At 37.2% G+C, this 15,492-nt stretch overlaps 1 protein-coding gene across 1 annotated transcript in view; it reads left to right on the top strand.

Moving 5' to 3' along the window:
- PAWR (pro-apoptotic WT1 regulator) overlaps nucleotides 1-15,492 on the top strand; it is a 103,883-nt gene that overhangs the window by 55,147 nt on the left and 33,244 nt on the right. The window contains exon 3 of the mRNA XM_046646735.1: nucleotides 14,976-15,107. Coding sequence (XP_046502691.1) covers nucleotides 14,976-15,107 — 132 coding nt within the window. The remainder of the gene's footprint in view (nucleotides 1-14,975; nucleotides 15,108-15,492) is intronic.

A 15,492-nucleotide genomic window follows, 5' to 3' on the forward strand; every position in this document is an offset into this window, starting at 1 on the left:
TTTCAGATCCTCTGAATGTATTTATCACTGCTTTTCATTATTTGGGGGATGGGGGAGACGTTTGAGGTTGAGGGTGATCCGTATTAATTATTTAAGACATAGGGAAGTTTTGCGTGTTCAGTGCTGAGTAAATGATGCTTTACTGCATTTGTAAAGTGTTTCTTAAAGCATGCTATGTATGAGTTCTTGAAACTCCTATGTTTCTCATTAGAATCTATAATGAATTGACTGAGATAAAATAGCAAGTAGTTACCAGAAGTTGTTTCTGTGTACATGAGTATTTTTCAAATTGTATTTTTAAGCAGGAGGAATGTTTTTGAATAAATGAATAAATTTGCTATTAAAATTGTTTGAAATATTTATAGGAAGGTCTTAAATATTAAGTTAGGGAATATTCATTTGTATTTATGTATTAAGTTCCTATTATGTAGGTATTACTGACAAGAAACTGAAGGATTCAGAAACAATTCTGGATGAGGTTCCTGCCTTTGGGAACCTTAAAATATAATTAAGTAAATAGGATTTGCAGCCATGAAAGAAGGGAACAATGCTTTATGGTATGTAATCAAGAACTAGAATGAATTAAAAATTAAGAAATTGAGGATTTATAATCTGATTTTTACATTTGGAATAATGAAACAAGGTTTTATTCAATAAATATTCAATAAATACAAAGTGCCTACTGTGTGGAAGAATTGAATACTTGTGGTTGGATTAGTATAGAGAAGTAAGGAAAAGGTGATTCCAGTTGAAACAGCATTGACCCAAGAAATCTGTAAAAAGGAAGTGGTAATGGTACCTACCTGTGAGGATTAAATGAGCTAATCCACACAAAGCATTAGAATAATGCCTAGTACGTAGTAAGTGTCCAGTAAAAGTTAGCTGTTATTATTATTAGCATGTTTATGTGTACAGCTGAGTGTTCTTTGATGGGAGTTAGAATAATGATAACATAACATTTACTAAGTACTGTATGTGCCAGTCACTGTTCTTAGCTTTTCGTGTACATTTTTTCCTTTAATCCTTATAATTTTATGGTGTATTCTCTTGCTGTTATCCTCATTTACAGATAAGGAAAACTGAAGCACAGAGTGCTTAATAGTAAATTGCCCAAACATCTAGGAAGTTGAAGAATAACTATCATGAGATTAGTTTCCATCACTGGAGGTAGCTGAAGACAGACTGTGAATACTGGATTGTTTAAATCTGACAGTAGGTGAAAGTTATATATAGATATTTTGGGTTGCTTTCTTTGATTAGTCACATGACTGCTTCTCCAGGAGTCTAATAATAATTTGTGAGCTATTGAGCTGAAGAGGATAGTGTTTCTTTTTCCGACCTCAGCACTGTGCTTGTTTGAACCATTATTGATACATTTAAGATAGAATATGTTTTGCATATTTGTCAGTTTTGGTAGTTCCTTCTGAAGATAGTCTCTTTCCTTATACTAGTGCCTAGTTTGTTTCTCTAGCATTGTTTGTGTGACTCATGTTGAGGGATTTTTCTTATAAATACCCAGGCCTACACTCCCAACTGCAAAGCATTAAAACGAGTCTAGTTAGGTTGACACTTGGGTTATAGATGATAAAAGAAAATGTATAATATAAAACTGTGGAGAGAATTTGCACCTAAAACTAGTATGATCCTGTAGTTTTTCTTACCAAGTTTAGTAACTTGAAAGAAAAAATTCCAGTGGGGGAGCGTCAGATATTGATGGAAAATATTAAAGTTATTATTTTCAAGTATTATAATTGCACAATTAATACCCGGCTTGTCAAGACTTACTTCTGAGTTACCTGTTTGAACAATTAAGGGATACGGGAAGACCCTCCTCCACACTCATTCCAAAAATAGACAACTTGCTGAAAATATTGAGGAGGTTTTCATAGTAGAATTGGACTCACAGCAGTAATGAGCTTTAAATTAGCAACGTCTGGTATTAGAGATCGGTGCTATTTTGAAGTCATTCTGAGTTAGACCCTCAGCCCTTGTCTGAAAATCCTGTACATGTTTTTATTTCACTCACTTTCATATTTCCTACAATATCTATTTTAAACTGTTGATTCACCTCCCACCCGTTACCTTATCCTAAACTTGTACATGTGATGGTCAGCTGAAGAGCACAATTAATTACCTCTCAGGGAAACTAGAGAACCCCGTCGGAACTCTCCATTTTTGTGTGCCTGTATTGCCTGACTGCCCTGCACTTAGAGCCATCTTCAGAGGCTCCCCTGCAGTTTGAGTGGAAGAGGTTTAGCCTTTGATCTGTACCTTGGTCCTTCCTTTCCTCTTTCAAATGCTCGACACCAAACTCCTCATGGTTTCCCCTCTGTAAATTTTCTGTGTACACGAATGACACCACGAGCTTGGAGACCAGGGGTCTGCGGTCACTGCCGCTTTACTGCCTGTGGCTCTCCCTAGGCCAGTTGGATTCCACCTCTGTTTGCTGGCTTTGTCCATGTGCCTGTCTACTTTGATTTCCTTGGTTCTCGCTCGTTGCTAACGTGAATAGCAACAACCCTGTTATGTAGGTCCTGCTGTTGTCCCCATTCTACAGGATCACAGCTAATAAATGTTGGTTGTAGTTTTCCTCAAATAATTCATACATAATTCAAAGGCATTGAAATAATTATTCTGCCAGGAGAATACATTGGCTGGGAGTAGCCAAGAAAGTTTTACAAGTGAATAATAATGAAGTACACTGCTAGATATTACTAGATACTACTAAGTTATAATAATAAAAATAATATGATTGGAGTATTAATATAGATGGATCAGTGCAACAGAATAGAAAGCTGAAAACAGAGCCATATAAAAAATACATAATAAAGACAGTATTTTGAATTGGTATTGAGGAGATGGTTTGCTCAGAGCTCCTGGGTATGAAGGCTAGAGGGGTGTGCTGAACTCCTGGAGTCATTATTCATGCAACTGCCAGTGTTGCAGCTCTGGATTATTCCATGTATATGGACAGCACAGTTGCTTATTATTGTAGAAAAACCATTAGATTCCAACCTTACTGTACAACAAGTTAAATATGAGATGAGTTAAAAAGTTAAAAATGAGGTAGTAAAAATTAGAAAATATATGTGTTAATTAGATCTGGGAAATTAACTAATTAATTAGTTAATTAGTGGGAAAAACATTTGCTTAACATAAAACCACAAAAATCAAAGAAAATCTCAAAAGAAAAACTTAAGCAATTAAAAGGTGAGCTAGAAAAAAAAATTGACAACGTATGATAGACAAAGGTTGCCATCCTCATTATTTAAAGAACTTTTAGAAATACTAAGGAGTTGAATAAACCAATTTAAACATTGAGAGAGGACATCAGTGAAGAAAGCGAAGATCCATTAAGAAATCATAAAGCCAGTACAAGTTCATCTTGCTAACTAGGATTCAGTAAAACCTTTGCCTAATGTGTTTGGAGAGAGTTAAAACAATGATAATCAGTATGAGACAGCCTTCTGCAACCTTCCAGGAGGAAAATTTGACGGGGTCTTTAAAAAGCCATACAAGTTAGAGATGTACACAAAAAGTTATATGAAAAGCTATTTAGCTTGTATGTCCCACAGCACTGATATAATTAAACAAATCATGCTGTGTTCATAATCTGATATCATACTACGTAGCTATTAAAATTTTTGTTGAAAACAAAATAAGTAGATCTCAAAGCAAGATGCCTACAATTATCTGAATTAAAAAATAAAGTTCTAGCAGAAGGATTTGTACCAAATCCTTGTTGTTTATTTTAAGATTAAGGATGATTTTTTAATTTCTTACTCTTTTCTCTATTTTAAAAGTTTTTTCCTAATGTCCCTTAATTAATTTTGTAATTAGGAAAAATGTAATTTTCTGTTTAAATAAAAAGTACCCAAATAGTTTTGTAATTATCATCCTTTTATTATTTGTTGAAATGGCTGAAAGTGAGAATGCTGCCCTAATCTAATGCCTTTGTCGTGAATATTGCTGTTTAGAGGACCTGACACTGCTCAGCCAGTGGGATCCCAGCACAAGGTAATATGGTTGGATACCAACCATGGCTGAGTCACATCTGATAGTATTGGTATATTGCTATAGAATGTTTTTTAATTGAAGAAATTTGATATGTAACATTATGTAAGTTTAAGTATACTGGGTGTTACTTTGACACATTTGTGTATTGTAATATGATTCCTGTTGTGGTGATATTTATCACATTACAGGATTGTGTACACTGTCATTATCTGTATTCACTGTACTGTGCATTAGTGCAGTATACGGTGCACTATTATGGCTTATTTACTACTACTTGTAAGTTTGCAGTATTAAACACCATCAGTTTTATCCCCTCTACCAATCCCATGGTAGCTACCATTTTACTATTTTTTGCAGGTTTGGCTTGATATAGAATTTTAATAATGGGGAAGCTGCCTTAAAATTGCAGAAGAATGAAATTCTGTTTTCATTTTCTGTTTATGAAGACTTATGTTTTTAGATTATTTACAAATAAGATTTCTTTTTATCTAAAATCGCAACTTTTATTGCAAACTCAGCTTTTAAATCCATGAAATCAAAGTACTTTCATAGTATGTTACCAAATTGCTAGAAAGCATAACTAATTCAATGGTAGATCACATTGGTGGCTAATTTCCAAGTTAATCAGCATGTTTAATAATTAGTCTTGGAAATTCATACATTTTAATTTACTCCACTTAGTTCCCAAACTTTCTGGCATAGGGCTGTGTGTGTATGTGTGTGTGTAGCAGTTTTGAATCATTGTAATACAGACATCTGTGGCTTTTTCCAGCTACCTAATGAGAGGAGAGAGGTCATTTGTTTATTTTGCTCAGTTCTTTTCACATAGAGATGCTTATTAATTTGATCTTATTTCAGTTTTCTTTTTGTTGTATTGGAAAGTTTTTTGTTTAACCATTTCACAATAAACCTCTTGGCTTGGGAGCAGGGAGGGAAGGTAAGGAAAAGCAAGGCAAAGGTTGAGTGATGACAGAGTGATATATGCTAGATAAAGGACTAATGGAGGATGGGAAAAGGGTATTACTGGAGAAGGAGGCAGATAAAGAAGCAGCAGTCCTGATAGGATTGGCATGGCCTCACTGAAGAAAACGAGTGGAATCTGTCTTAACTCCCCTGATACCTTTCATGGATATCGTTAACTTTTATTTTGGAAAGGCATTTATCCACATTCATGGTTTGTAATTGTGTGATTCCAAATACAGACTTTTTACCCCTCTCATGGAGCTATGTAGTTTTTAAAAAAAAATTTCAAAGCTTTCCTTAAAAACTTTGCTAAGATTGCTTACTTGATTTTCTTTTAAATGCAAGGGGCACTCAGCATGCTTTTAGTCACAGTAATATGATTTATTGTACATAGAATTAAACTTACTTGGCTGTTTGAAATTTGCATTTCATTTTAGCTTTGTTGTGATTCTGTTGCTTGTTCAATTCATATGAAGCAAATGTTGTGCTGTTCCTTAGTGTTAGAGCTTTATAGAGAAGTATTTATACTTTGTAGAAATTTATTGAAAAACTAAAACACCTAAGGAATTTGTGTGGATTCTATTAAGATCAGATGTCCATGTTACATAGACATTTGGATGGAAGAGAATAGTCTTAAAATGTTTTGGGGGGATTCTGAAAATTAAAGGAACTAGCATTTTTTAATGGTCTTGTATGAACTGTTGTGAGTATTGTTGGGAACTGAATGAATCATGTTTCATTTTTAAGACTCATCGCTTATGAAAGAGAATAAATGTGAAAGAAGAAAAAGGACTGTGAAGCTGTATCTAGCTGAACTCTTCCAAGAACTAGATAGTATCCCACACAATTTATTCTGTCAGAATGTCAAAGTACGAAAACTTGGCTTAAGTATTTATGTCATTAAAAATTAATTTTAACAATTTTTAATGTGTTTGATTTGAAATATCTTTTAAGATTATCTTTTTTTGTTTGGTTTAGCATACATAGTGTTGGATAAATAGTAGCTTTGAGGGTTGGCCCGATGGCCGAGCGGTTAAGTTCGAGCGCTCCGCTGCAGTGGCCCAGGGGTTCATCTGTTCGGATCGTGGGCGTGCACATGGCATCGCTCGTTGGGCTATGCCGAGGTGGCATCCCACATGCCACAACTAGAAGGACCCACAACTGAAATATACAACTATGTACTGGGGGCACTTGGGGAGAAAAACCAGAAAAAAAAAAACAGTAGCTGTGAGTGATGGTTGTCTATTGTGCCCTATTGTCCAAGAAGTCTCTTTAAGATAAGTAAAAAGTCCTATGGAATATGCTCTTCTCTGTATATTAGAAGCGTTTAAAAAATAGGTTAAAACAGATTGTGTTTAAAGTAGGAAAATAGTATGTTGATAGCTTTTTCTGACTCCTGAATTCTGTGGAAGTCTACTTTATAAAATTGATAGGGGAAAGCTACCATGACGTGGATCCTTTTTAGTTATTTCAGTTTCTGAGCTTATTAAATTTTTTTTGTGTATTAAGAACCTTTGATCAGTAGTAATAGAAATTTTAGTAGAAGGAAGCTACTGCCTTAGCTTTCCTAAGTCAAGTTTATTTGTGCTTTTAATATCTGTATCACTCCAAGGTTAGTCTTTCAAAAGTAATGTGTTACAGCTCTCACTTGTTCAGGAAGTTGAACAGTAATTGGCCAGTTTCTTTGTATTTGGGACTTGCAGTCTCAGCTCCTCCTTGGCCTCAGTGTCCTTCGTGATCTGGTTCTATCAGTCCAGGCTCTCGTCTAACACCCCAGGATGTAGTTCAGCAAACATTTATTGAAGATGTCCTATATGTGCCATGTTTGTAATAAAAGTATGATGGACTGTGGTAATGCTGCTGTTGTGAAGGTGCGGTCTCTTGCCTCAAGCAAGGTCTTAGAGCTATAAAAACATAGCACAGTGGCTTTCAGACTTTTGTTGGACTGATAAAAGTGTGCTTTATTAGTGACTCAAATACCATGAATAGTTTTGCTATTAGTGATATTTTCCAATATGTTGAGCAACTTTTTTTTTTTTAAGATTACTAACAAACAAAATATCACATTTCTTGTATTTACAGAGAGTGGTCTTCCTGGAAAAAGTCTGTGTATATTTTAAAATCCTGTAGCCTTCCCCTCCCCTCACTGTGTTTTAGAAGTGAAACGTGGTTAGGCTCAGATCGTTAGAGATAGATTTTTCACCCACATGATTGTTCAGTATTACATTCTACATTTGAATGGGATGTGGGTCAGTTTTTTCTTAGAGGGACTGATTTTTCAAATTGCAAGGACAGCATTCCATGCTTCTGAGCCATAAACCAGTAGCATCCCTTAGTCATCGATATGACCAAACATGCCTCCACAGAATTCCATGCCTCAAAGGGAGTGGTATTGACTGAGAGAGAATCACTGGGCCAGAGCACTGTGGCCAAAGGAGAGAGACCTGCTCCAGGAAGGTGGTCAGAGAAGATGCAGCCCGACCACCAGGCCCGAAGGGCTGAGAGAAGTTCAAAAACAAACAGCTTCCAGTTGAGAGAGCTACGGGGGAAAGAAGGCCTTTTTCAAGGAGCCAGCTAGGTTTCGTTCCGCAGCCGAGGAGAGCAAACTGTTAATCAGCAGGCATTCCAGAGGGCACAGTGGAATGGTTCGGAAGGGAGGGCACGGTTGCAGGATTGGATCAGATTTGGGCATGTACAGAGCAATATGGAAGCGAGAGGTCTGTACGTGATGGATGAGACCTGAGGAAGCCTGCCCTGCTGTCAGTGACTCAAGTGTGTGTGGAAATGAGACTTGGTAGAATTCCTCCAGAAAGTCCCTTTAAAATTAAAAAAGGAAATATAAAAATGTTAATTTACAGGGGCTGGCTTGGTGGCGCAGCAGGTAAGTGTGCATGTTCCACTTTGGCGGCCCAGAGTTTGCTGGTTCGGATCCTGGGTGTGGACATGGCACCACATGGCACGGTGTGCTGTGGCCGGCGTCCCACATATAAAGTAGAGGAAGATGGGCACGGATGTTAGCTCAGGGGCAGTCTTCCTCAGCAAAAAGAGGAGGATTGGCAGATGTTAGCTCAGGGCTAATCTTCCTCGAAAAAAATGTTAATTTACACAGAACTACACAGTAGATAAACCCTTATATAGCTGTCATCCAGCTACAACAATCATCAACTCATAGCCAGTGTTATCTTCCTGCAACTCCCAGTAATTTCTGTGTTCTACAAGGTGTACACTCACAGATAATCTGAAACAGAAGTTGCACAAAAAGGTGCTCACTGATATTTTCTTTCCTGTTCCTTTTCTTTTTCTCCATACAAATTCTGTGTTGCAGTACGCTGAATGGATGTCCGGACTCATGAGTAGATTACACCTGGCAGTTGGGAGACTGAGTTTAGGGTTTGTTGTTAGATGGCTTAGGTTGGAGTTCTGACTGCGCCCAACAACTGTGTCCTTGAGCCTGTCACTTAATGCTAATCCTCAGTTCCTCTTCTGTAAAGTAGTACGCACCTCCCAAGGTTTTTGTCAGAATTATGTGAAATACTAGATGTTAGTGCTTAACAGCACCCTACACTCCTGGAAAATCTTACTAATAATATTTTAGGTGATAGACCTGGAATTTGAATCTAGGTGTCTGATTCCAAAATTTTTTTTTTTTTTTTTAAGATTTTTTTTTTAAATTTTTATCTTTTACTCCCCAAAGCCCCCCGGTACATAGTTGTATATTCTTTGTTGTGGGTCCTTCTAGTTGTGGCATGTGGGATGCTGCCTCAGCGTGGTTTGATGAGCAGTACCACGTCCGCGCCCAGGATTCGAACCAACGAAACACTGGGCCGCCAGCAGCGGAGCGTGTGAACTTAACCACTCGGCCATGGGGCCAGCCCCTGAGTTCTTATAATTGCTGATCTCACACTTGGCAGACAGTTATAAAGAAAAAAATCAACCTAGAGATAGTTAATGTATGTATTTCTATTATTTGTCATTTTTTTCACTCTGCATCAAATTGCATACATTTCCCATTTCTTTGAAGACAGTTTTCAAATAATCCACCATTTTGTTCTCTAGAGGCAGAAGTGTTATTCTACTTAGAATACAATATTTATCTAGTTCTAGTTTAGTCAGTGCACGGTTAAACTTTATTGCTATTTTAAAAACTTTATTATAGGAATTTCAATCATATACAAAAATAAGGAGAATGTATAATGAAGTCCTCCGTGTACCCATCCTTCAGCTTCCACAATTATCAGTTCGTGGCTAGTATTGTTTTATCTATACTCCCACACACTACCCATTCTCTCTCATGTTACTCTAAAGCAAGTCTCAGATGGCATATTATTTCCTTCTTAAATGTTTTGGTATATATCGCTAAAAGACATGGAATCTTTTTTTTAAACAACAAAAAAATCACTATCACACCTAAAAAAGTTAAAAATAGTTCCTTAATGTCGTGAAACTCCTGAGACTTAATTTCATCATATATTCATTGTTCAAACTGTCTCTTAAGTAATTTAAAATAGTTTCCTTCAATAAGGATGCAGCTGAGGTCAGTACATTGGTATGGTTCATATGCCTTTGAATTTCAATTTTATGTGTCTCTTCTACCTTTCCCTCTCTCCCTGCTTCTTGCAATTTATTAGTTGTGGAAACTGACCATTTGCCTTTTATAGCAGGGGTCAGCAGAGGCTTGTGTCTGTATGACAGAGCTAAGTGTGCTTTTTATATTTTTAAAGTGTTGTTAAAAAAAAAAAAAAAGCAACAGACTTTATGTGGCCCCAGAGGACTAAAATACTTGCTCCTTGGTCTTTTGCAGCTTTCCGACCCCTGCTTGGAGTTTCGCACGTTCTGAATTTTCATGATTCCGTCTCCATGGTGTTGTCTAATACGTTCTTCTGTCCCTTCTATTTCCTGTAATTAGTAGTTGGATCTAGAGGCTTAATCAGATTTAGTCCTTTTTTTTTTCCAACTCATTTCATTTGTTCAGTACCTCCATTTTGTTTCTTTTTTTGTAAGGCATATTTATTAAGGTCTCCTTACAATAACATGCTACTGTTTCGAGTGCAACTTGATGAGTTTTGACAAATGTACACAACTGGGGAAAGCACCATGAGAATTAGGTTATAGAACATCCATCACTCCTTCTGCCCCTTTCCAGTCAGCCCCTCACCTCGCACCCAAATCCTGGCCACCACTGCTCTGCTTTCTGTTACTATTTTCTGGTGTCCTTCACTTAGCAGAATGCTTTTGAGATTCGTTCATTTTGTTGCTGAGTAGTATTCCACTACATGCTGTACTCTATTTGTTTATCCGTTCACCAGCTGAGGGACATGTGTGTGGACTGTTTCCCAGTTTGGAGCTATTATGAATAAAGCTGATTTTTTTTACAAGTTGTAAGTGAACATGTTTTCATTTGTCTTGGTGAATACCTAGGAGTAGAATTTCTGGGTCATATGATAAGTGTATATTTAAATTTATAAAAAACCGCACACTCTTTTCCACATGTCTGTACCATTTTTAGTTCCCACCAGCGATATAAGAGATGCTCAGTTATTTCAGATCCTCATTAACACTTGGTATTGTTGGTCTTTAATTTCACTCATTCTGGTAGGTGTGTAGTGATAGCCCATCATGCTTTTAAAATGCATTTCCCTAATAAATAATAATAGACTTTTTCCATGTGTTTATTTTCCATCCCTGTGTTTTCTTTGGTGGACTCTCTATTCAAGTTTCTGCTCGTTTTTAATGATGCACTGAAATTTATCCTGGTATGTGGAATAAATCCAATTTGAGCTTTTTTAATACAACTATCCAGTTATCCCCAAACCACATATTAAGAAGTCCGTCTTTTCCCACTGTGGTGTGTTTCCATTTTTATTGGAAACCCAGTTTGTCTATGTGGGTCTATTTCTGAAATTTTTATTCTATTCCTATGAAGTACAGTTTTTTGAGTTCTAACTAATAGGACTTTAAAAATATCATAATTTCCTTTTTATTTGGTTACTTTGTCATATCTGTAGCAATAATTGGAATAATTTTTTTTAGAATATGTTACGATTTCTCTTTTTTTTCAACATTAGTAATTTGTTATCAATGAAAATTACATTTTCTTTTTTTGTTCAGGGTTTTTTTTTGCTAAAATATTAGCACTCTAAAATGCGACTTTTGGAAAAGCAAAGAGCTTGATGAGAACCAGTAATGCTTATTATTATCACCTCTGTTTAAAAGAGGTCATTTCATAAAATCTGACTTTTTGGTTTAGATTTCAAAGAATTGTTAACCCACTTCTCATGCAACACCCTCTCTAATCTATGTAAAACAACTCTTTCTCTCCCTTAAGGATACCAGAGCTGTGTGCTTAGGGAATTAGTAATTTTTGCAAGAAATAGAAGTAGAAGGTGTCTTTACTCACCTTTGTCAGTTAACTCAGTTCTTTTTTGCCTTCATTCTCCTGATTTCTCACCATTTCCCCCAAATTGTTCCTCCAGATATATTTATCCCAGTTATATACAGTAGTTTAAAGACTTCGTAGGATGCTTGTTGCTAAAAAGAACTGGCCTGCCTGCTAGAAGCACTTTGCAGGGAAGTTGTGATTTGTGAACTAATCCCTGTTCTAGAAGCTGCCTGGTATGGAAGATGCACACACTCTTCTGGGAGAGCGTATGTGTGATGAGTAGGTTCCCAGGTCCGTGGGTAATGATGTTGCCATAGAAAAGAACATTCCGAATTTTATCCTGGGGTGTCACCGTCCATCTCCCTGAATTGTCTCATATGGTTGCTCGTTTATCAGATATTCACTGCAGTTTTTTTTCTTCTCAGTGTGTTGTTAAGGGAGTGCACAGTTATTGAGGGAGTGGGAGGAGGGACGGTTGCCTTCACAGAGCGGCAGATAGAGATGAGACCGCTCTTTCTCTTTTTCAGATTTTCGACTCTTACTTCTCAGCCCCTCCATGAATTACGTGGTTGACCTCTCGCCTCAGTGCTATATATTGAAGAATTCCTTTACTTCAGTTGGACCCTTCTCATACAGTTTTCATTATTGTGGTTTTATGCATTTTAGTGTCAGAGTGTTCTGTCATAACTCTTCTTTAAAAAGTAATTTTTCTGGATGTTTTACGTATTTATTTGTTCAGATGACCCACCCCTACTTTCCAAATAAATTACATTAAGATTTTGATTGGAATTTTTATTCAGTTTATAAATTGATTTACAGATTATTGATACCTTCACAGTCTTAGGTTTTCCTCAATTTAAGAACAGGTTTTAATTTATACCCCTCAGTAAAGTGTTACACTTTTTTTCATAAAGTTTTTTTAGTTTGTTTTTGTGGTTATTCTTAAAGTTATATAATCTAACTGGCTGTTGATATTACTTTGGGAAGCTTTTGATTTTTTCATACTTACTGAAAAGCCATCTTAAGGAACTGTAATAATTCTAAAATATTTTTAGGTTATTTTCTTGACAAAATCACATCATCTGAAATGATGGAATTTTGTCTTTTTTCTAATGTTGAAATCTTTTATTCTTCTTACTTAATTTTATCAGATAGCACTTCCAGAGTGATGTTAACTACTGTGTTGCTAGTGGCCATAAATGTCTTAAGTCTGATTTTGCTTTTAAATTTTGTTGATATTTTGCCATTAAACATGATACTGTCTGTTGGTTTAAGAAGGTTTTATTTTTTGGGTTTTTTTGCTGAGGAAGATTCAACCTGAGCTAACATCCGTGCCAGTCTTCCTCTGTTTTGTGTGTGGATCGCTGCCCAAGCAGAGCTGCCAACAAGTGGTGTAGGTCTGTGCCTGGGAACTGAACCTGGGCTGCCAAAGTAGAGTGCCCCAAACTTAACCACTAGGCTGCAGGACTGGCCCCAAGAAAGTTTTTGAAAAGTCCTAAGAGAGGGGCTTGGCCCTGTGGTCTAGTGATTAAGTTCATGCTCTGCTTCAGCAGCCCGGGTTCAGTTCCCGGGCACGGACCTCCACCACTTGTCAGCGGCTCTGCTGTGGCAGTGACCCACATAGAAAATAAAGGAAGATGTTAGCGGAGGGCAAATCTTCCTCAGTAACAAAAACCAACCAAACCAAGTCCTAAGAGAGATTCTTTTGCTAATAAGGATTAATTTCTTAAACTCTGGTACCCTTTACTAGATTTCTTTTATTCTGTTTTCCACCTAGGCTCTATCGTTTTTCATTGGATCAGATTGCCTGCTGTGTTGTTTAACTAGTCAAACTAGTCTCTCCATTTTTTGTCCCTGTCCCTGTTAGTCTGTACTCTGAAGTGCTGTATGATTTTCCCAAAATCAACCGTGTTCATGTTTTACTTATAATTTAGGGGATTGTAGCACTATAGCATCTTTCCATGCTATGTAGAGAGAAGTCCAGGCTTCTCAGGCTGTTTATTATTTACATTCCTTCGTGATCAGAGCATATGCCTTTCCAGGCCTCACCTCTATCAAGAATGGTGAAGGGTCTGGGACCTTACCCCACTTCCAAGCCCACATGTTAGCCTGTATCATTTCATGTATCCTGGTGGAAGACACTAGTGTCCTGGGTCAGAGTCAAGGACAGTTTATTACTCACAGCAATAGCAGTAAACACTATATTATCATGTTTCTTGTACTGATTACCCAAGCCCCAGTTTCCACAGGCTAATGTGACGAGGGCAGCTGACACCTATACGCACAGTCACTTGCATTCTGGGAGAGGACCCTGAACACTCTCTGGAATCTCAGCCTGCTTGTTTCTTTTTTCTTTTTGGGGTGGGGCAGCAGAGGGGGAGGGGTACGGAAGATTGGCCCTGAGCCAACATCTGTTGCCAATCTTCCTCTCTTTGCTTGAGGAGATTGTCATTGAGCCAATATCTGTGCCAGTCTTCCTCTATTTTGTATGTGGGATGCCACTATAGCATGGCTTGATGAGTGGTGTGTAGGTTGGTGCCCAGGATTCAAACCCTCGAACCCCGGGCTGCAAGAGTGGAGTGCATGAACTTAACAACTGTTCCACCGGGCCGGCCCTGCCTCCTTGTTTCTTTAATCTGTCCTTTCCATTCTGTCCACTAGCTTCGTCTCCACATCATCTCTAGTTTAAGACTATCTCAGACAGATGCTTTCTTCCACATCCCGCATTTGTGGACCTTGTGTCTTCAAATGTGCTGCTTATCTACCATGTTCCTTCTACTCCAGACACTCCAGGGACCCTTCTTGGTTTGTACAGTGGCCTTAGTCTCTTTCTCTCTTTGCACAGTTTAAGTCCTGTTGTCTTTCTTGTCACACCATGCTTTGTCTGTCTTAGTATTTACAGAGTGCCTGCAGAGACATGATTTATTTCTGTTTTGTTGCTCTCAGAACCCTTTAGGGCAGTCTACTGGTTAGGAATGTGTTCAATTGCAAGGAACAGATGACCCATTCCACAGTGGGTGTAATGGCTAGTGTTTTATTTTTCTTTATGGTTGTTTTTTCCATGTAAAAAGTCTGGAGATAGATAACTGCTGTTGTTGATTCCACTTTTTTAGCAGTACCCTCTCCCGTAAGCTTTTCTGTATGCTCTTCCCACTATCTGAAATTCTCTTTTTTCTGTATCTGCAGTTCCAAATTATACCCATCTTTTAAATTATAAGCTCTTCTACAGAGTCTCTAGAAGACTTACTCCCTAGGTGGAAATGCTCTTTCTGTATCCACTCGTAGGCACTTCTCAGCCGGAAAATGGCTTTTATCATTATCTGCATGTGTGTATGTGTGTGTTTATATTTTCACTACTAGGCTTTGTATTCCGTGTCTGTGGTGTATCTTTTATTACTCTCCAAAAAGTACCTTGTTTAAAGGTTGACACGGTTTTAGTAGATAAGTTAGTTTACAGGAATTAAAAGTCCGTATTGCTGAAAGGAACACCTTTACTGTGTAAATTAGTTTCTGAATGCACAAATATTTATTTAATGCTATTAAATGTATGTTCACATGCTATCGAAACATTGTTAATATTATGTGGGAATAAAATGGAAACTATTCTCTCTTTCAGTGCTTAGATGAATATGAAGATGACGAAGCAGGGCAGAAAGAGCGGAAACGAGAAGATGCAATTACACAACAGAACACGATGCAGAATGAAGCTGTCAGCTTACTAGAGCCAGGCAGTTCCTATTTGCTACAGGTGAGTATTTTAAAAATACCAGGCAGATACTAGCTATTTTAACGATAATTCTTCAGTTATGTTAATAATTTTTCCAGTCTCATTTTGGTTGCATCATCTCCATTTAAATATTTTCAATGGATTTAACCACTGATTTTCCTTATATCTAAATAATTTTTGACTTAAGCAGTGTTTGGTCCTTAGTTCCTGATCAATGAATATTTGCTGACTGACCAACTAAACAAGTTTAAACAATATCAACTGTAAAGATAACCAGGAAAAATAATTACCTCTTTGTTCTTAAAAAAGTAAGAATTAGTAAGTTTAAGTGAGTGAACACTTCTGCTCTAGGCTGATTAATATTTGTGTTAGAATTACATAGCAAATAAAGAGTTGAACAGCAAGT

The sequence above is a fragment of the Equus quagga genome, chromosome 19 (assembly GCF_021613505.1).
Source record: "Equus quagga isolate Etosha38 chromosome 19, UCLA_HA_Equagga_1.0, whole genome shotgun sequence".
NCBI lineage: Eukaryota > Metazoa > Chordata > Mammalia > Perissodactyla > Equidae > Equus > Equus quagga.